The following is a 22,557-nucleotide window of genomic DNA, read 5'->3' as shown; positions in this document are numbered from 1 at the left end:
ATCTGAGAATCCTAGAGCTGGCAGGCTGGGAAGGCATCAGGTTCTGCTCCCTACTCTTCAGGACAGATTCCCCTTTTGGAAATTGATTGATAGCGATGGACAATCCAAAGCCTTTCTCTGTGGTCCATGTCAATGTTTTAGCAGTTCATAGTCAAATGTTCTTCCTTGTGACCCAGGGGACTTTTTCTCATTTCTGTTCAAGACCATTTCCTCTTGTCCAGGCCCCTGTAGACATAGACAACAATAACTCAGCAATGTCTTCTGTAAGAACTTCATGAGGGTGATGGTGAAATTGTCCCCTCCAGGCATGCCTGTTGGTTTTCCTTAATTTGAGGGATAGAGAGATTAATAAAGGTCTCAGTCTTCAAGAAGGAAGAGAGTTCATCAGGCAGATGTGGGGCCACCAGATGTGCATTCTAGGCAGAGGGACAGTGTGTGCAAAGGCATGGGAAGAGCGAAACACCAGGATGGATTTCGGGAGCTGTGAGTTTCTCATGTAAATAGAGCATAGGGTGCTCGTGGTTGGATGGGTAGGCAGGGAATGACAATACTTACCACACTAAAGAGTTTGGAACAAAGCTGGAGGACATTAGCAACCCATTAAAAAGTCATGTAGAAGAGAGACATAATCAAATTTTGCTCAAGAAAGACCACTCTGGCTACAATACAGAGGATGGATTGTCAGGGGCAAGAAGGAAGAAAGGAGATTAAATAGGAGGCTTTTGCAGAATTCTGCACAAGAAATCCCGAGGGGCTGAAGAACAGTGACAGTGGATCGAGGAGAAGAAAACAGCCTGGAGAGATCTTCAGAGAAAGTCTCGACAAGACTGGAAGTCTGAGCGGATGTTGCTGGGAGGAGGAGGATAGAAGCCAGGAGGGCATACAGCTTTCCGGCTTGGGCGCCTGGGAGACAGATGCTGGTGTCATTCGCTGGGTGGGCGAGCAGGAGGAGAAGTTGTGGACGGGAGGATGAGAAGCCACTGTGAGCTAAGGTGACTCTGGCCATTTCTGTGTAGCTGGCCACAACTGGAGGTGTATAAGCAAGAGCATGTAAAGGTCATTTTATCCAAGATGAGAAGATGAAGCATATTCTCTTGTCCTGGTGGGAGAAAATGTGGCTCCAGGAACCAGGAAGCACCAGAAGAAACCAGCATACAGCTCAGCCCGCTGTGCCAGTCAAGCAGCAAGGCCCAGAGCAGCAGCTTGAGCCCTGGCTGTCCATTTGAACCACTTAGGAGCTTTTAAAATTACAGCTGCCTGGCCTCATCTGTGGGATTTCTGATGCAGTCCTCTGGGGTATGAGCCGCCATGACGTTTCTAATCCACAGCCAGCCTTGAGAACCACTGGTGAGTGGGCCAAGAGCTTCACAAACTTTGACGTGCACTCAACACCTGGGAATCTTGTTCCAATGCAGATTCTATTTCAGCAGGTCTGGGGTGGGGCCTGAGAACCTGAATTTATAGCAAGTGCTCAGATGACCACACTTGGAGCAGCAAGGGCATAGCAAAATGCTCTTCAACCCTGGCTGGCTGCACATTAGAACCCCTAGGCTACACTGAGATCAAAGAAACACACTCTCTGGGTGTGAGACCCATGCAAAAAGAATTTTTAAAGATACCCAGGTGATTTCAAGAGCAGCCAAGATTGAGAACCATTGATACAGCCTCTAGAAGACTGCAGGGTAAAAATTAGGGATCCAGTTGCACTGAGGCTGAACTCCACCCGAGGAAAGGCCTGCTGGCCTCCATCCTGCTTTATTCCGCCTGGTTAGCGAGACCCTTCCAGTGCCCAGGAGCGTGGGTCACAGGCATTCATTGAACAAGTGTATGCAGGGCCCACCACATGCTTGGGTGGGCTGCCAGCACGAATAGAACATGGGGCTTACAGTGGCAGCAGTCAGGTTTTAGACAAATACTTGCAATAAAACATTGCTGGGGCTGTAGCAGAAGTATGTACAGGACCAGAGAAGGACACAAAAAGGTATGACCATTTCTACTTCATGAGGTGGGTGTTCAGGTATAGCGGCCAGGTGGACAAGATGGCAGAGGGACGAGTTCAAACCTGAGAGAGTGCGAAGCAAGGTCCTAGTACATGAAAACCCTGTGACAGTCAGTACTCCAGGCATGTGGGCTGGAAGCAATCAATATTTTGGGGGAAGCAGCACAGTGTTGTGGGTACAAGTGCTAGTGTCACCCAGTCAGACTCTTTGGGCTGAGATCCAGCAGCCCCACTTCCTGGCTCTGTGACTTTAGGCAAGTAATTTCTCATCTTCGCAGTGTCCTCACTAATAAAAGAAACATGATGATAGCATCCTCTCATAGGGGTGTTGGGAAGATTAGATGAGTTAATACACACAAAGCACTTAGAATGGTGCTGGTACGTAGGAGGCCCTCAGTACATTTCACCGGGCAGCAGTGGAGGTGCCGAGCCAGGAGGCAGGTGCTGGCACCGTAGCTGGGCAGTGTGGCTGGAGAGGAGAGCGCTGTGGAGGTGTGAAAGATGGGGTGGGGGTGAGGCAGAGCTCGCGATGCTGCGCTGGGACACGTGGGGTCAGACTTCACCTAGCCCTCGCTCTCAGCTGTGTGCAGAACGACCCGCGGGGAGGTAGCCAGCAGCACACACGCAGCCACTCAGGCTAGACGTGAGACAGGCCTTCGAGTCACCAAGAGCCTCTCCACAGCCTTGGATTTCCTGTCATTTCTACAAATGTTTTTTCCTCCCTGTCACACCCAGGTCTGAGCAGAGAGCTGCCTTCTATTATAAAAAATAAGCTTTTTTCTTTCATGAAACCGCAAATACCAGATGATTTACATAAAATGGTAAAAACGGGATGCCGGGCCACATCTTAGAGAAGAGATGGGCAGAGCAGGGAGCACAGAGCCTAGCCGGAGAGCACTCGAGGTGGTGGCCCTATATCCAGGCAGAAAGATGTTCTGCCCTCTTCTGGATCATGCTAACCCTTCCAACTGTGTTCTAACTTTCTGTTCCTTCTCCCAAGCTTCCTTGGGAGCTTTGGTTTTCACACACTACCATCTAAAGGAGCTTTATGAATCTGGGTCAAGCAGTTCCCCCCCAGCCCAAAAATTCTGGGCTCTTCCTCCTCAAGGTGTCAGAATAGCATCATCTCCTAGCTCTAAGGCCATCTCAGCTTTGGGTCAATGGTGATTCTATGTTTTCCTCCTATAAAAGAAGCTCCCTGAGTCTCCCCTCCCTCCTGCTAATGGTGTTCAAATCCAAGCCAATGGCTTTGTTATCCCTGGGCTGATCCATGACTGAAGATACCTGTATCCCCAGGGTACACATCACAGCCATTCCATCCGGGGCCACTGAGCTGAGTACAGATTCCTATACATAGTTTGAAGACCCAGAGAAAAGGAGGATTGTAGTATAACCCTGAATTTAGGTCCTGAACAAGAACAAGGAGGAGTTTCTTGCTTGTTTCTTCTCATTCAACAGATTCTACTCACAGTTCAGCAACTCCTTCTCAAGCGATCTGAGCCAGAGAATTTGGCGGTGGTGTGGCGGGGAGCGGGGGGCAGGGTCCTCCATAACAGCTGAGCTCAGAGAGGAAAACGGGTGGATGGGATGGTCCTTACCGTTACACAAAGCAGCATGGGTCCTCGGATGATCCACCAGATTTTCTTATTGCTGTTGGTTCCCCAGCATCTATGACAAAGGGCAGGTAGTAAAAGACTTAAACACGACATGAGGTTGGATGTAAAAGCTTCATGCCCTATGGAAGAAGGAGACTTGCACTCAAGACTTACTTTCCACCCATCACTCTCCCGAAGGGCGGGAGAGGGCAAGAGAGGACTCAGGTCCCTTCCTGGTAGTATGGTACTGTTTACTTTTCTTACCAGTAAGGTGCTCTTCAATGCTAACAGCTTGCTGTGTATCCTTCCGCATTTTTCTCCATGTTCATACAAACATAAATTCTTAATTAGATAGGGGATTTTTTGGTGATGACTATTTGGAGGGAAGAAATGGGATCACGTCATAGACATTACTCAACGACAGTCTTAACAACATGCTGTCGAGATTCAGTTCCTCGAAGTCAAAAGACATAGAACTAATTCGTTTTTTAGGAGTCTCATAATAGTCCACGATATAGGTAGGCCACAATTTGTCTGATGAGCCCCATGTTGATGGATGTTCAGGGGGTTTGTCTCTTTGTTTGGTTTTGCTTTCCCCAGCCCCTGTGGATGATGATGCAATAAGCATTCTCGTACCTATATCCTTACACATCCAGGGGATGTAACCTACATACCCTGCTAACCTACGCAGTCAATTTTTGTGCTACCTTGTGCTAATTTGCATGTGTAACTAAATTAATAAACTAATTACTATAAGAAAGATTTTTGATTATTTTGTCTACATTCCTGGGCCTATTCTAGAATGCCAAAAGGAAAGGCTGGGGGTGGATAGTCTCTTTGCGAAAATGGTATGTTTCCTCATATTTGGGCATATCTAGGAATTACTGGCTCATGGAAGCATACAAACAGGTAGATTACCTACCCTGTGTTCTCCAGATGCGCACGGGCGATGCTCCAAGGTACAACAAATAGCACTGGGAAGGCTGGGAGAAAAGAGGGAGCCGTAGTTAGGAGGCAGTTGGCCAAACCTGCCTGCCTCCCACCCCAGCCTGATGGGCCAAGCACAGCTGGTCAAAACTTATAAAACCCAACTGTCATAGACTTGTGGACTGTGAGAGCTGGAGAGACCTAGGGTGGCACGGAGTGCATCCATTCTTTGACTGTCAGAGAACCCAGGAAGCAGAGAGGAGAACGAACATGTTGCAAAGCTGCTTAGAGTAAATCCAAGGACGTTAACCAAAACCTCCTGAGTCGCACGCCCAGGTTCTTTCCTCTGGATCCTGCAGCCTTAAATTCTCCAAGAGTTTTTCACAACAAGGGTTCTAGACGTCATCTTGAAGATTTACTTGGTGTTAAGAACCAAATGTTTGTGTCCCCTCAAAATTCACATATTTAAGTTCTAACCCCCAAAGAGATGGTATTTGGAAATGGGAACTTTGGAGGTAAGCAGGTTTGGATGAGGTGAGGCAGGCTCATCATGATGGGATTAGTGCCCTTATAGGAAGAGGCCAGAGATCTTGCTTTCTCTCTCTCTCTTCACCATGTGAGGCCACAGCAAGAAGGCAGCAGTGTGCAAGCCAGGAAGAGGGTCCTCACCAGAACTCAACCATGCTGGCCCCCGATCTCAAACTTCCCAGCACACACACACCCTTCTCTTCAGTCTTTTATCATTGAGGAATTATCTGTTCCAGAAGACTCTCATTAGTCGGGTCTCCAATAAAAGGCTCTATTGGGCTCCCATCTTCTGATGGGTCCCCAGGAGAAGAGGCTAGGGGTTCAGTTCACTCACCCCAACCCACCAGCAGGTATCTGGGCCACAGCCGCCTTTCAGAAAGCACCGTGGGCTCCAGCAGTGTGTGGAGGTAAAGGCCTTCGACTAGCAGCCATGAGTAATTGGCACCCACGAAGTAATGCAGGAGGACCTGGGCTGAGCGGCAGGAGGTGGATATCTGCAGAGGACAGAGCACCTGAGGGTGAGTCCAGGCTTTCCCAGCATCTGGACCCCAGGAGGGTGGAACAGGGCCTCCCCGTGCACAGGCCCTCCCTCTTTACTCCCCTCTCCCCAACCCTTGCTGACTTTCTCAGAAAGACTGGGAACCATATCAAAATATGAAGCAGGGCTCCATTTAGGGTTTAAAGCCTGGCCTCTTGCTCAACATTAAGACATTTGCAGACAAAAACAGAGAGAATTCATCATCAGCAACTTCCATAAAGAAAACTCAAAACAGTATGTTCTCTGATATCAGTTCAATTAAGCCATAAATCAATAACTAAAAAATCTTCATAGGATTGGAAACAAAGAAATGAACTTCTAAATACTTCATGAACCAAAGGAGAAATGATGATAGAAATTAGAAATTATTTCTGAACTGAATGTAAGGAATATACTGCATATCAACTTGTGGTATGCAGCTAGTGCCATGCCAGGAATGAAATTTACGGCCTTAAATGCACTTATTAAAAAAAGAAAAAGAAAATCAATTTTCTTCAATATGTCAAAAATGTTAGAAAAATAACAGCAAATTAAACCCAAAGAACGTACTTGGGAGGAAAGAATAAAGATAAAAGCAGAAGTTAATGAACTAGAGAACATAAAATAAAGAGTATCAACAATGCCAAAAGTTTCTTCTTTGAAAAGTCCTATAAAATTGAGAAACTTCGGCAAGGATGATCAAGGGAGGAAAAAAGAGAGTGAAGGCACAAATAATCAATACTGGGAATGAAAAAAGGAACACATCATGGACACAATAGACCTTAAAAAGATCTTAAAGGAATATGCACAATATTATGCCAATAAATTAGATGAAGTAGACAAATTCCTAGAAAAACAGATTACTACAGCTCACATCAGGAGAAATAGAACATCTGAATATGAGTTATAATGAATATATAATTAAAAGTCTTCCAATAAAGAAATCTCTGGGCCCAAATGGCTTCACTTGAGTAATCTATCAAACATTTAAGGAAGAAATAATACCCATCTTAAATAAATTCTTCGAGAAAATAGAGAAAGAGAGAACAACTCTGATTTATTTTAAGAGGTCAGCACAAACTTTACCCCAAAACTTGACAAAGGCATTAACGAGAAAAGAAAATTACAAATGTGGATGAGGAAATTCTTAAAAAAAAAAACGGTATTAGCAAATGGAATCCAGCAATAAAGGGGAAAGAATAATCTATCAGAATCTAGCTGGATTCATTCCAGGAATGCAAGGTTAGTTTAACCAATTACTGCACTCATTATTAACAGGATAGAGGAAAAAACATCTCAATAGATGCAGATTTCAATGTGGAAAAGTTTTGCAGCTTTAAAAAATAGTAATACTAAAAAAGGTTGATCTGGTCCCATTCTTTTATTTACAGATGAAGAAATTTCCCACACAAGGGCTCCCACAGCAGCCCTGCTGCTGATTTCCTTCATGTGCCCCACTCTTGGGAGGCTTTTTTTTTTTTTTTTTTTTTGCTAGATGATGCATCTCCAACCAGAAAGGCTTTGACATCCCTTTACCTCCCTCTTCCCCTCCCCAGCCCACCTTCCTGCCCTCTGCAGTACTGACCCACCAGGTGGGAGGCCAACGATGAGAAAGAACGTACCTCCGACACATAGGACATCCACTCCTTCTCATTGTTGGGCCTCCGGGAGTAGGAGTTGTAGAAGATGACATCCTTCACCAGCACAGCCAGGGCTCTCAGGATGAAAGAAGCAAACAAGTTCATGTGGATGTAGTTGCGTGTGCAGTGGAGTTTTCTGTGCAAGGAGAAAACCGAGTGCCTTCCCTCAGGAAAGAACAGCTCAGACGGATGGCCCTGTGCCTGAAACACCTGAGTATCTGTCATTCAAGGGCCGGGGTTCGTGGTGCGGGCTCCAGAGCTGGATGGCTGGCTTTTGTGATCTTACTTCTCTGTCCTCATTTTCCTCACTGTAACATGGGAATAATAGCAGCTAACACCTGTGTAACATGTTCAACATGCCTGGGCGAATCTTCCTCAGCAAAAAAAGAAAAAAATATGGGTCTCTGAGGCTCTACTGCCTGGAAGAATAAGAGCCCTCGCCTCAAAGGGTCACAGGAGGATTCAATCAATTAGTGGGTGAAAAGTGCTCACACAGTACTTGGCATGTAAGTGGCCAGAAAATGTCAGCTCTCACCTCCTCTCCCTCACCCACCTGGAGCCTCCTGTAGGTTCTTTTTGTACCAGCTGACGTAAAACTGTGCATCCTCAGTCTCCCTAGCCCAAAGGATCCTCTTCCATCACTGTGCCCTCCCAGCCCTGCCTGTGTCCCGGTGCAACACACACTCCATCCTGCCTCCCTTTCAAGCTATTATTACTTTTTTTATTTCCAAAAAGGATTTGAGGCAGGTCCTTGTGTGTTAGGATTTATGCATCCTTTTCCTTAACTAGATTGGGTGCTACTCAAGGGTTGGAACTGGGTCTTACTCTTCCCAGTGCCTGAGGCAAAATGGACACTTGGTTGACCCAGGCTATGGTAAGTTGCATCCTGCAGCGCTGGGCAATTATTTTCTCCTGGCGTGGTTCTGGGACTTTGGGGAGGTGAGTGCCGGAGGTGAAGGACAGTGGTGAGCACAGGAACTCTTCCATTGTTTAAAATTGCTCTCCCAGTGGGATAGTTGGTCATGACTGCTCCAGGAGGTGTAGAACACCCTGGGATTGGGGCACCAGATGGGGCCAGACCTGGATCTAGCATGAGCCTTAGGAAGGAAGCTGCTCTGGAACTCTCATCCACGTCCCCAGGGTCCCCATCCAGGTTTCCTGCATCTGTGTCAAATGCAAATTCCGCCATGTTATACTCATTTACATTGCTGGATGGGCCGAGACTGGGAGACAGCCATGGAGGGCTCCCTAGTGGGGCTATAAATATCTCACTTGGGTGATTTCTGAAAACATGATTTAGTAAAATGCACTCAGGTTTTGGATTCTGAAAAACAGCCTTGGATAAGGGAGCGGAAATGCCTAGTTGTGATCTTGGCTTCATCACACACTAGCTGTGTGACCCTGGGCAAGTTACTCATCTCTCCATATTTCAGTTAACTCACTTATAAAATGGGGATAATCATAATAATGCTAATCTCCTAGGATTAGAATTAATCTTAATTCTGGTTAAGATGAGACTTAAATGTCTTAATGCGTGTAACGTGCTTAGAATAGTGGCTGGCACAGAGAAAGCACTCAAATAATTGATAGCTAATTGGAGTTTGAGGGCCCTGGATTAAAATTTGAGCTCTACCTCTCATTAATTTGTTTTAGAGAAGTTTCTTAATCTCTTCTGTAAAAATAATGCCTTTGGTGGAGTCGCCGTGAGAATGGGCTGTAGTAGATATGCGTGTTATCTAATTCAATGGGCTTAATCTATAGGAGGTGATCTAATCCAAAAGAGGCAAAAGCAGGGATAGGAGTCCCAGATTTCAGTTCTGGCTGTGCTTTGTGACCTGGGGTGACTCTGTGCCTCTCGCTGGACCTCTGATATCACTTTTCCCCTTCATCTGCAAAATGGGATGGATGGACTGGAGACTCTCAGATCCCTTCCAGCTCTGATGAGCCATGAGATCATCCAGCCCAGTCTTCTACTGCTTTCTAGAGGAAGCCAATGAGCAAATTCCAGGATACATGCCTGAACACTTGCCAGCAGACGTTCCACTCACCGAAGAAACAAGAGGAGGGTGAGAGCCAGGAAGAGGGAGACAATGGAGAGGGAGTAACCCACGGTGTACAACAGCTGCAAGGTCGACAGCAAGGCATGGTGCTCCTCCTGAACACAGAGGAAGAGCAGACATGACCACCAAGCCAGGCGGCTCTGGTCTCCAACCCCAGTTCCATGCCCAGGACCACTATTGGTGTAGGTACGCACCCTATTCTCACTGACACCCAAGTAGGGTAGCTTAGACTGCTGTCTGGCACATCTTAGAGGCCAGAGAGCCTTGATGAGTGAAGAGCCCACTGTGGGTCTTACCCCCACAGCCTGTCCCACAGCCCGGCATTGATGCACCAAGATTCACAGAATCGTAGAATTGTGCCCAGGACAAGAGGCTGCTTTGGGAACGAGGATCGGTTCTTTGCCCCTGGAGTGCTATCCTTAGAGGTCCTTCTCTCTGGAAGATGGGGCCAGATTTCCACCTGGATGTCTCCCTCCTTAAGTAACTTTTCATAGATGATCTTTAGCAAAGACCCAAGAAAACAGTGGAATGCTTTCTCTGAGTCCCAGGATAGCCTGATTGTGAACAGAGGATAATTTACTGGAAATTCACGTGTGATTTTCCAATGGAGTCCCAACTTCTTATTGAACTCATCATGCACATCACTGTCAAAATCATGTTTTGAAATAGATTTTTGTACAAGAGCCCACAGTAAATACTTATTACCTGCTTAATTATATCTTAAACGTCTCTATATAATTCTTTTATCAGCTTTTTTGAACTATAATTGATGTACAATAAACTGCACACATTTAAAGTGCAAACCTTGATGAATTTGTACCTGAATGTGACTGTGATTTTATCACCACAATAAAGATAATGAACATTTCCCTCTTCTCCCAAAATTCTCCTCATCATCCTTGGTAATACATCTCCTCTCATTGCCCTCTGCCACCCCATGCCCAGGCAAACACTGGTCTGCCTTCTGTCATGAAAGATTGGTTTGGCTTTTCTAAAAGTTTATATAAATAGAGTCTTACGATATGTACTCTTTTTTTTGTCAGGCTTGTTTCCCTCCGAATAATTATTTTGAGATTCATCCATGCCATAGTATTACCAATAGTCCATTACTTTTTTATTGCTGAGTAGAATTTCATGCCGGTAGAATACAGTACAACTTATTTATCCACTGACCTATTGATGGACATTCGGGTAGCTGTCAGAGTTTGGCTTTCACAAAGTTTCTATGAAAATTTCTGTACAAGTTTTTGTGTGGACATAGGTTTTCACTTCTCTCTGATAAATATGCAGAAATAGAATGGTGGAGTAGTATGCTATATGTTTTAACTCCTTGAGAAACTCCCAAACTGTTTTCTAAATAAGTTGTATTAATTTACATTCCCAAGAGAAGTATATGAGAGTTCCAGCTGCTCTGGATTCTAGACTTCATACAATATAAATTCTAGCCATTCTAATGGGGGTGTAGTAGTAGCTTATTGTGGTTTTAATTTCCCCTTCTCTAATGATTAATGATATTGGGAACCGTTTCATGTGCTTATTTGCCATCTGTATATCTTATTGGGTAAAGTATCTGTTCAAATATTTGGCCATCTTTTAAACTGAATTGTTTGTGTCCTTAACTTTGAATTGTAAATATTCTTTATGTATTCTAGATAGAACTCTCTTCAGACATGTTTTGCAAGCTTTTTCTCCCTTTCTGTAGCTTGTCTTTTTATTTTTTTTAATAGCATCTTTAGAAGAGCAGAAGTTTTTTATCTTGATAAAGTCCAACTTATCAACTTTTTCTTTTGTAGTTTGTGCTTTTTGTGTCCTATTTAAGAAATCTTTACCTAACCTAAGGGCCTTAAGATTTTTAGCTATGTTTTTTCCTAGAAGTTTAATAGATTGAGCTCTTACATTTAGGTCTATAATCCATTTCTAGTTAATTTTTATTCATGGCGAGAGGCAAGGGTTGAAGTTTGGGGTTTTTTTGCATCCAATTGTTCTGGCACCATTTGTTGGCAAGATTATTCTTTCCCCATTGAATCACCTTGACACTTCTGTCAAAAATCAATTGCTTTTATACATGTGGCTCTGTTTCTGGACTCTGTATTCTCTTCCATTATTGTGTATGTTTAACTTTATGCTAATACGGTACTGTCTTGATTAATATCACTTCATAGTAAGTCTGGTAATCAGTTGGTGTTAGTCTTCCACCTTCATTCTTTTTCAAGGTTGTTTTGACTATTCTAGGTCTTTTGCATTTCCATATGAATTTTAGAATCAGCTTGTCGCTTTCTACAAAAACTCTGCTGGGATTTTGATTGGGATTGCATTGAAACTATGAATCAGTTTAGAGTTCATGAATATAGTATATCTGCCCATTTAGTTAGGTTTTCTTTAGTTTCTCTCTACAATGCTTTGTAGTTTTCAGTGTATAGGTCCTGCTCATCTTTTGTCAAATTTATCCCCATATGTTTCATATTTTTAATGCTGTTGTAAATGATACTGCTGTCAAGTTCGATGTTCAATTGCTCATTGTTAGTATATTAAAATACAACTGATTTTTGTATTGATCTGTATCCTGCAACCTTGCTAAACCTATTTGTTAATACTGGTAGTGTTTTGCATAGATTCCTTGGGATTTTCAACACATGATCATGTTGTCTATGAATAACATTTTCACTTCTTTTCCAAACTCTATGTTTTTTATTTCTTTTTCTTGCCTTATTGCTCTGGGTAGGACCTCCAGAACAATGCTGAATAAAAGTGGAGAGAGTGGACTCATTACCTTGTTATAGATCTTAGGCAAAAGCATTCACTCTTTCATCAATTAGTATGATATTAGCTGCAAGTTTTTTAAAGATGCCCTTTTATATTAATTTCCTGTGGCTGCTGTAACAAATTATCACAAGTTTGGTGGCTTAAAACGACATGATTCATTTTCTTACAGTTCTGGAGGTCAGAAATCCAAAATCAGCTTCACTAGGCTAAAATCAAAGTTTTGGCAGGCCAGCCTTCCTTCTGAAGGCTCCGGGGAACAACCCATTGGCTTGCCTTTTCCAGCCTCTGTATTTCTTCACTCAGGGCCCCTTCCTCAATCTTTAAAGCCAGGAGTGTAGCATCTTCTCTCCTCTATGACCTCTACTCCCATTCTTGTATCTTTTCTCTCTGACTCAAACTCCTTTGTCTTTCTCTTATTAGGCCACTTACGATTATATTGGGCCCACCTGGGTAATCCAGGATATTCTCCTCATCTTAAGATCTTTAACTCAATCACACCTGCAAAGACCTTTTTGTTATATAAAGTAACATATTCACAGGTTCTGAGACTTAGGACCTGGGCATCTCTGGGGGGCCATTATTCAACCTACCAACACATTTGAGTTGAGGAAGTTGCCTTCTGTTCCAATAGGCTGAGAATTTTTATCATGAATTAAGGTTGAATTTTATCAAATGATTTGTGTTCATCTATTGAGATGATCACGTTTTTTCTTTTTCAGTCTAATATGTCGAATTACTCTGATTAATTTTCAGATGTTAAACAAACATTGCATTCTTGGTTTAGTCCACTTGGTCATGATTATTAATCTTTTAACATATTTTTGGATTCAATTTGCTAAAATTTTGTCAAGGATTTTTCTTTTATGTTCATGAGGAATATTGGTGTATACTTTTCTTTTCTTGTACTCTCTTTGTCCAGTCTTGGTAGCTCTGTACTGATGGCCTCATAGACTGAGTTGGGAAGTATTTCTTCCTTTTCAATTTTCTGGAAATTTTGTGTAGAATTGGTATTATTTTGTCCTTAAATATTTGGTAGAATTCACCATTGAAGCCAAATGGGTCTGCAGTTTTCTCTATAGGAGAGTTTTTAACTATGACGTGATTTTGTTAATAGATATAGAGCTATTCAGTTATCTATTTCTTCTTTAGTGAATTTTGGTAGTTTGTTTCTTTTAAAAAAACTTTTCAATTTTATCCAACTTGTAAAAATTACTGGCAGAGAGGTGTTCATAATAATCCCTTATCATCTTTTTAAAGTCTATAGTATTAGCAGTGATCCCCCTTTCTCACTCCTGATATGATCATTTATGTCCTCTCTCGCTTTCTCCCTCTCTCTCTTTCTCTTTTTTTCCCCCTCTCATCTTTAATTCTATCTCTCTTTTTCAATGTCTTTCTAGAAGTTTATCAAATTTATTTGTCTTCTTACAGAACCAAGTTTAGGCTTCCTTGATTTTTTTCTATCGTTTTCTGTTTTCTATCTAACTAATTTCTATTTCTTTCTACTTCTTTTTTCCTGCGTACTTTGGGTTTAATTTGCTCTTTTAGTTTCCTAGTTTCTTAAGGTGGAAGCTTAGTTCGTTGACTTCAGACCTTTCCACTTTTCTACTATAAGAATACTATAAAGTTCTCTCTGTTTTAGCTGCACCTCACAAATTTTAATATGCTGTATTTTCATTTTTATTTAGTTCAAAATATTTATTAATTTCCCTCTAATTTCTTATATGACTTATGGGTTACTTGGAAGTATATCATTTAGTTCTAAAATATTTGGGAATTTTTCCAGAAATCTTTCCATTATTGATTTCTAGCTTAACTTCATTTTAGCCAAAAAACATATTTTGTATGGTTTGAAATTTTTGCATTTATTAAAATTTGTTTCATGGTTCAACTAAGGTGATTTTTGATAAATATTCAATGTGTAGTTGAAAAAAACATATGCTGGTTTTGAATGGAGTGTTCTATCACTGTTAATTAGGTCAATTTGTTTAACAGTATTGTTCAACTTCTCTATATAATTAATGATTTTCTGTCTACTTGTTTCTGTCAACTATTCGGAGAGAAGTGTTGAAATTTCTGACTATACTTGGGGCCTTGTCTATTTCTCTTTTAAAACTTACCAGTTTTTGCCTTATGAGCTTTGGGAATTGTTATTAGGTATTAATATTTGGGATTGATAGGTTCTCCTGATGAATTTATCTCTTTATTAATACAAAATGACTTTCTACATCCCTAGTAATATTTCTTGCTCTGAAATCTATTTTGTCTGATATCAATATACCTACTCCTCCTTTCTTCTCATTAGTATTTGTTTGTTTTGTATATCTTTTACTCATCTTTTAAATTTTAACCTAGGTCTTTATACTTAAAATAAATGTCTTGAAGACATTATTTGGTTGGGTTTTGCTTTGTTTTTTTCTTCTTAATCCAATCTGACAACCCCGTCTTTTAATTGAGATGTCTAGATCATTTACATTTAATGTGATTATTTATCTGATTGAGTTTAAATCCACTGAGGTTCTCTTTGTCGCATCTTTTCTTTGTTCTCTTTCCTTATTTTTCTATCTTATTTTGGTTTGAGTATGTTTTTTATTTCATTTTTTTCTTCTTTAATGACCTATTAGCTATATCTCTTTGTTTTTCTTTTTAGTGGTTGTTTTAGGGTTTACAGTATACATCTTTAACATATCATAGTCTACTATCATGTACTATTTCACTACTTCATGTATAGTTTAAGAACCTTACAACAGAATACTTCCATGTCCTGCATCTTGGCCTTTGTGCTATTGTTGTCACACATTTTACTTATACATATATTTCAGACTCCATAATAATACATTGTTACTGTTTTCACTCATTTATCTTTTAAGAAGATTTTTAAAATAAGATAAAAAATATTTACCCTCATATTTACCATTTTTGGTGCTCTTCATTCCTTTATGTAGGTCAAAATTTCACTATGGTATATTTTCCTTTCTGTGCTAAGGAATTTCTTCAATATTTCTTTTAGTGGTGGTCCAGATGTGGAATTCTCTGTGTAGCTTTTGAGCCTTTCCAAAGCAAGCCCAAGCACATTTCTATCTAGAATTATTTTCTATGGACCGCATCAAGATTCCTATAATCCTGTCAGGTCTCTAATTGCTCTTGTTGGCTTCTCCTTTCCTTGAAACTAAATCTATCCTAAGACCAGCACAAACCTACCTCTTACAAGAAGTCCTCCCTGAATGCCTCTCTGTGTACTGTCAACTCTGAACCCCAGAGCACTTGTTGTCTGTTTTACAAATTGATGCATCAATTACATTATTCATTAACACATTGTTTGCATTTTCTTGGCTTTCTAGATAGACTATAAACATCTTGAAAGCAGAGAAGTGTTTTGTGTTTCTACACACAAAGTGGTGTGAGTTCTTTAAATTGACGGTTCAGGTGGCATACCAAAACTTTAGTGGATCATTTTAATATCATTTATTTTATTGGAGGTATGAGGCTAATGCATTTAATTAAATAGCCTAATAATCCATTTCTGAATCATTATTTTTAAAAATGTGTATTTTATGATTTCTACAAACAAATTAGGGGAAATGCTTGTTTTTCATTTATCTGTGTCTTCCTTTGAGTTTCCACAGAAGCAGACCCTGACGCAAGTATTGGAATGCAAGTAGTCTAAATGGAAAGTGAAAAACCATCAGTAGGGGAAGGGAGAAGTTAGGAAAAATAAAGGGTGTAGGGGCCGAGTGGTTAAGTTCGCACGCTCCAATTTGGTGGCTCAGGGTTTCGCTGGTTTGGATACTGGGCTCAGATCTAGCATGGCTCATCAAGCCATGATGAGGCAGCATCCCACATAGCAGAGCAATAAGGACCTACGACTAGAAGATACAACTATGTACTGGGGAACTTTGGAGAGAAGAAGGAAAAAACAAAAAAGGAAGACTGGCAACAAATGCAACAGATGTTAGCTTGGGTGCCAAACTTTAAGAAAAAAAAAAGAAAGGGTGCAATATCAAGACAGTTACCACTGTGGGCAACTGGATCTTAATCCCACTGCACAAGCTCTGAAATCCTCAGCGTTAACCACCCCAAGGCTGAGGGAGCTGGGATATTTATATACCAATTCCTGCCAGTCTCTGGTTGAGGGCTACCTCCAGTGGGCATTAATTCCCTGGAACTTTGGACCTACTTTCCAGCAGACAAAGTGGCCTCCAAGAACCAGAGGACCAGTGAAGACATGCACATACTAGAGGTGAGAGATTAGACAGCTGTGCCGTGAACTGGTTAGGGCTAGGGGGTGTGGATGAGCACCAATAGCACCTGGTGCAGCTGGTTTAATTCACTGCTTTAGAGGAGTTTCTTAAACTGTCTTCTACATTCAGGGCTCTACCAAAACGTAGCTACTTCCCAGAGGCCCCAGAACGCCCAGCTAGTCTCCAGTTCACTCTCAGTACCAACTGGTGAATCTTAAGTCACTTAGACATCTTCATGAAATGCGTCATAATCCATGTGCAATAAGCATCCACTGGGGAAACAGACATTCTCATACATTGCTGAAGGGAGGGAAAAATAGTACAACCCCTCTGGAGGGGAATTTAGCAAAATCTAACAAAATTATATATGCATCTACCTTTAATTCAGTAATCCCATTTCTACGAATCTTCTGAAAGATAAACCACCACAAACATGAACCAACATACACTTACAAGGTTATTCAAGGCAGCATCATTAGTAATAAAAGATTGGAAATAACTCATGACCACAAGAGAGTATAGTATAGTATAAACTATAGTACATTTACATGATAGAGAACTATGCAGCTGTAAAAAGAAAAAAAGAGAAATGTTCATAGGAACTAATACAAGGTAATTTCCAGGATATGTTGTTAAGTGAAAAAAATCAAGATGCAGAATAGGATACCTGGTATACTGCCTTTTGTGTGAGAAAAATGGGAAATAACATGTTTATATATTTGCTTAGTTTTGCAAAAAGAAACATAAGATGCATATTATAATTTGATACAAAGAAAAGAAAAAACAGTGAGAAGATAAACCAGAAAATAATAAAAATAGTTATCTATAGGGGGTAGGTAGAAACAGGGTAGAGATAGTGATGGGAGCAGGACTTCTCTGAGTATACTTATTTATATAGTTTTGGCTTTCAAAGCCTGCCATATGTTGTTTACTAAAAAATAAAATTAAAGAGAGAAGAACAAAAATGGCAAACTTATAGCACTAATAGAAACAAATGAATAAAACTGTATATTCAATTAATAACATGACCATAAAGAGAAAATAATTATTGCAAATAATTATGACTACAGTACTCTGAACATGGGATATGGTCTGAGGATAAAAAGAGCTGCAAAACGAATGAATAAAGAAGATGTGGTATATATACACAATGGAATATACTCAGCCATAAGAAATGATGAAATCTGGCCATTTGTGACAACATGGATGGACCTTGAGGGTAATATGCTAAGCGAAATAAGTCAGAGGGAGAAAGTCAAATACAATATGATCTCACTCATAAGTAGAAGATAAAAATAATGACAAACAAACATATAGAGACAAAGATTGGATTGGTGGTTACCAGAGGGTGGTGAATATGATGTAATCTACACAGAAATTAAACTATAATGATGCACAACTAAAAATTATGTAATGTTATAAACCAGTGTTACTGCTATTAAAAAAAAAAGAGCTGCAAAGAATCTTAAATTTTACCAAGTAGGTTCATATTCTTAGTGGCAATTTTAATATTTTAAAGTTGAAACCGTTTTACATGTACTGTAGGGAAAGGTAAATAATTAATTATGATAAAGTTATCAGGAAGCAAAACTTCCCCTGAAAGAGAACAGCTACATAATGCAAAGTAAAAGAAGACAAGCAAAAATCCTAAATGTTAAATTTGAAGCAGAATTATCAATATGAAGTCTTCATTATAAAAATGTTTTTTTCTTAGGTCCGTACACTGAAAGGTCCTACGACCTAGCACACCTAGCACTTAGATCTTGGTTTCTAATGCCATTCCTCCATTTAAAGAATCCAGGACTTATTGAAGAAATAGGTCATTTGGGCTTGGAACGGGAAATATAAGATGAGCTTGGACGATCTTGTCGTGCCACAAAATAAGGAAGAGCTCAGAGACCATGGGATCATAAAAAAAGGACATGAAGCTGGTTTGAAGGGATTTCATGAGCTAAATCCAGAAGACATTGAGCAGCAAAAAGAATAATAAATATAAGTAATATAATAACATCACCATATATAATATCTCTCTATACAATATATGATAATAGATATAATATCAAGAATAAATATAAGTATAATAATAACAACCTGTAGGTCCATAGAAATACTCAAAAAATGAGGGAAGGACAAAGAGGTCTTCTTTTCAGAAGACTGCCAGCCAGGAAATGTAGAAGGAATGCTAGAGCTTGCATCAATTCAAGCAAGCATCATCAAGGAAGGTTAAAACACCGATGAAGCTTTGTCAGGGAACAAGATAAACACATGGTACCAAAGTATCAGCCCATCAATTACTGAGCAAAGACAAAAGGAGAAATGTACCTTTACCACAGGGAGATCTGGCTGGTGCTATCTTGACCAATGATCAAACGCAACATCATTATAGTGTGACATCTGACATTTTGGTCTTCTGATGTGATGCTATACAATGTACACAGCACCAGTGAGGACTAACTTGAGTCGTACCAAGCCTATAAACCTAACTTTGAGCTCACTGGAAATACAGAAGATGGAGGAGCACATTTAATGATAACCTGAGGAAACAAATAATCCAGATGGTGTGACATTCTACAACAAAGTTTTATGGTCTCCCAAAAAAGCCAATGTCAGCTTTGTGCTGGCTGCATTAAATACCCATAGCTCTACTGTGGCCCTGAGGTGGCAAGTGAGATCCAGCGGGACTGTGCAAGTGAGTGGGGACAATCCAGAGCCCCAGTGTGACTGCTCCTTAGTCCAGAGGGAAAATCCATGGTTCCACAGCAGCCCCAGGGAAAGCCTCTACTCAGCCCTAGTGGGGAGGCCACACCCACCAAGCACAAAGGCTGGGTGACCTAAGAGCAGAAGCGGCACGGCCAGGTGAACTAACCGCTGGCTGCATTAGAGGCCCATAGCTCTGCTGCGGCCCAGAGTGTGCAAGTGAGATGCAGTGGAACCAGAGAGTGGCAGAGCTGTGAGTCTGGGAAAACCAGCTCCCAGCTGCCATGAAAGCCCCTAACATTGCTGCAGACCCTAAGGATGGAGCGTGTTCTAGGTGGGTCTGTGGGAACAGGCACCAGTAACCCAAAGCCCCCATATGATTGTTCCCACAGCTGACGGGAGGCCCCACAGGGCCACTATGATCCCAAGGAGGGGCCTAGGCTTGGTCAGGAACAGCTGGCAGAGATCCTGGACAAAGATTACACAGGGGCTGCCACCTACCCCCAGTGGCAGCAAGTGGAAGCAGTAACCAAACTCTATCTCCATGTGGAGGCACAAATCCATGCCATTCATATATTATGAAAAAATATATTAAATCTCTAGAACAGAAGGAAAATGACAAGTACCCAGAAAACAATCCCGAAGACACACAAATCCATAACCTAAATGACAAAGAATTCAAAATAGCAATCATTTAAAAACTCAATGAGTTAAAAGAGAATACAAATAGACAACTCAATGAGTTCAGGAGCTACGTCACAAAAGAGCTTGATACTATAAAGAAGAATCAATCACAAATGTTGGAGATGGGGGCCAGCCCCGTGGCTGAGTGGTTAAGTTCGTGCACTCCACTGCGGCGGCCCAGGGTTTCGCCTGTTCTAATCCTGGGCACGGACATGGCACTGCTCATCGGGCCATGCTGAGGCGGCGTCCTGCATGCCACAACTGGAAGGACCCACAACTGAAAATACACAACTATGTACCAGGGGGCTTTGGGGAGAAAAAGGAAAAGTAAAATCTTAAAAAAAAAAGAAACATTGGAGATGAAAAACACAGTGGAGGAGATTAAGAAAAATCTGGACTCCCTGGACAGTAAGGCTGACAATATGGAGGACAGAACTAGCAGTTTGGAGGACATGAATACAGAAATGCTTCAGATAGAGGAGGAGAGAGAACTAAGATTAAAAAGAAATGAAGAAACTCTCTGAGAAATATCCGAATTAATTTGGAAATGCAACATAAGGATTATAGGTATCCCAGAGGGAGAAGAGAAGGAGAATGGAGCAGAAAGCTTGTTCAAAGAACTAATAGCTGAGAATTTCCCAAACCTGGGTAGAGAGCTGGAAATCCATGTGACAGAAGCTAATAGATCTCCAAACTATCAATGTAAAAAGACCAACCCCAAGGCATATAGTAGTGAAGCTTGCAAAAGTCAACAACAAAGAGGGGCCGGCCCGGTGGCGCAGTGGTTAAGTTCGCACGTTCCGCTTCTCGGCGGCCTGGGGTTCGCTGGTTCGGATCCCGGGTGCGGACATGGCACTGCTTGGCAGCCATGCTGTGGTAGGCGTCCCACGTATAAACTAGAGGAAGATGGGCACGGATGTTAGCTCAGAGCCAGGCTTCCTCAGCAAAAAGAGGAGGACTGACAGTAGTTAGCTGAGGGCTAATCTTCCTCCCAAAAAAAAAAAAAAAGTCAACAACAAAGAGAAAATATTAAGGGCAGCAAGGCAGAAGAAAATAACCTACAAAGGAACCCCTATCAGGCTGTCAGCAGATTTCTCAGCAGATACCTTACAGGCTAGGAGAGAGTGGAATGAAATATTCAAAACCCTGAAAGACAGAAACTTGCAGCCAAGAATACTCTATCCAGTGAAAATATCCTTCAAATATGATGGAGAAATAAAAACTTTCCCAGATAAACAAAAGTTAAGGGAGTTCATCGCCACAAAACTGCCCCCCGCCCCCACACACACAAGAAATGCTCAGGAAGGCCCTCATACCTGGGGGAAAAAAAAAAAAGGAAAGGGGTTACAAAACCCTGAGCAAAGGGGATAAGTAGAAAGACAAAATCAGAAAATTGCAGCTCTCCATCAGAACTGGTTAGCAAACGCTTAAGTATAACATTAAAGATAAAGGGAAGGGAAACACCAAGAATAAATATAATCTTGTCATTTTAACCACAAACTCACAACACAAGAAGAAAAAAAGATCTGACAATAACAACCTAGAAGAGGAAGAGGAAAGGGATGGAACTGGCTTAGTCTAAGGAAATAACAGGCTATCAGAAAACAGACTATCTCATCTATGAGATGTTTTATACAAACCACACGGTAACCACTAAACAAATAATTAGAACAGAGACAAAAATTACAAATAAGAAGAACACCAAAATGGAAAACTACCTAACTGAATTGGTAGTCCAAAACTCATTGGACAAGAAACAAAGAAAATGCAGGGGAACCGGAAAATGAGCAATAAAATGGTAGCATTAGGTCCCCACATTTCAATAATCACTCTAAATGTAAATGGAATGAATTCTCCAATCAAAAGACACAGAGTGGCAGGATGGATTAAAGAACAAGACCCAACAATATGCTGCCTCCAGGAAACACACCTCAGCCCCAAAGACAAACACAGACTCAGAGTGAAGTGATGGAAGATGATACTCCAAGCTAACAGTGAACATAAGAAACCGGATGTCACCATGCTTATATCAGACAAAGTAGACTTCAAGGCAAAACAGGTAAAGAGAGACAAAGAGGGGCAGTTTATAATGATAAAAGGGACACTCTACCAAGAAGACATAACACTTATAAATATATACGCACCCAAGACAGGAGCACCAAAGTACATAAAGCAACTACTTACAAAACTAAAAGGAGATAGCAACAACAATATGATAAAGTAGGGGACCTCAACACCCCACTAACACCAATGGATAGATCATCCAGACAGAAAGTCAACAAGGAAATTGTAGAATTAAATGAAAAACTAGACCAGAGGGACATAATAGATATATATAGAACACTACATCCAAAAACAGCAGGTTACACATTCTTCTCAAGTGCACATGGAACATTCTCAAGGATAGCCCATATGTTGGGAAACAAAGCAAGCCTCAACAAATTTAAGAGGATTGAAATAATATCAAGCATCTTTTCTGACCATAATACTATGAAACTAGAAATCAATTACAAGAATAAAGCTGGGAAAGGGGAAAAGATGTGGAGATTAAACAACAGGCTACTGAATGACCAAGGGATCATTGAAGAAATCAAAGGAGAAATCAAATATTATCTAGAGACAAATGAAAATGAAAACACACTATACCAACTCATTTGGGATGCAGCAAAAGTGGTCCTACGAAAGAAATTCATTGCAATACAGGCCCACCTCAATAAACAAGAAAAGTCTCAAATAAGCAATCTCAAACTACACCTAACAGAATTAGAAAAAGAAGAACAAACACAGCCCAAAGTCAGTAGAAGGAGGGAAATAACAAAAAGCAGAAATAAATGAAATTGAAACAAAAAAGACAGTAGAAAGGATCAATGAAACAAAGAGATGGTTCTTTGAGAAAATAAACAAACTGA

General features: G+C 41.0%; 1 protein-coding gene across 7 annotated transcripts in view; it reads right to left on the bottom strand.

The window, feature by feature from the left end:
- Positions 1-22,557, bottom strand: part of GLP2R (glucagon like peptide 2 receptor) — a 66,086-nt gene that overhangs the window by 24,278 nt on the left and 19,251 nt on the right. For all 7 annotated transcript variants that reach the window (XM_070561070.1, XM_070561074.1, XM_070561072.1 and 4 more), the window contains 5 exons: positions 9,255-9,361; positions 7,189-7,342; positions 5,384-5,543; positions 4,517-4,577; positions 3,598-3,667 (listed from right to left, as the gene is read on the bottom strand). In XM_070561070.1, coding sequence (XP_070417171.1) covers positions 3,598-3,667; positions 4,517-4,577; positions 5,384-5,543; positions 7,189-7,342; positions 9,255-9,361 — 552 coding nt within the window. The remainder of the gene's footprint in view (positions 1-3,597; positions 3,668-4,516; positions 4,578-5,383; positions 5,544-7,188; positions 7,343-9,254; positions 9,362-22,557) is intronic.

This window comes from Equus przewalskii, chromosome 10, assembly GCF_037783145.1.
Source record: "Equus przewalskii isolate Varuska chromosome 10, EquPr2, whole genome shotgun sequence".
Taxonomy (NCBI): domain Eukaryota; kingdom Metazoa; phylum Chordata; class Mammalia; order Perissodactyla; family Equidae; genus Equus; species Equus przewalskii.
The sequence above is the reverse complement of the archived record's forward strand: the minus strand, read 5'-3'. Positions and strand labels throughout refer to the sequence as shown.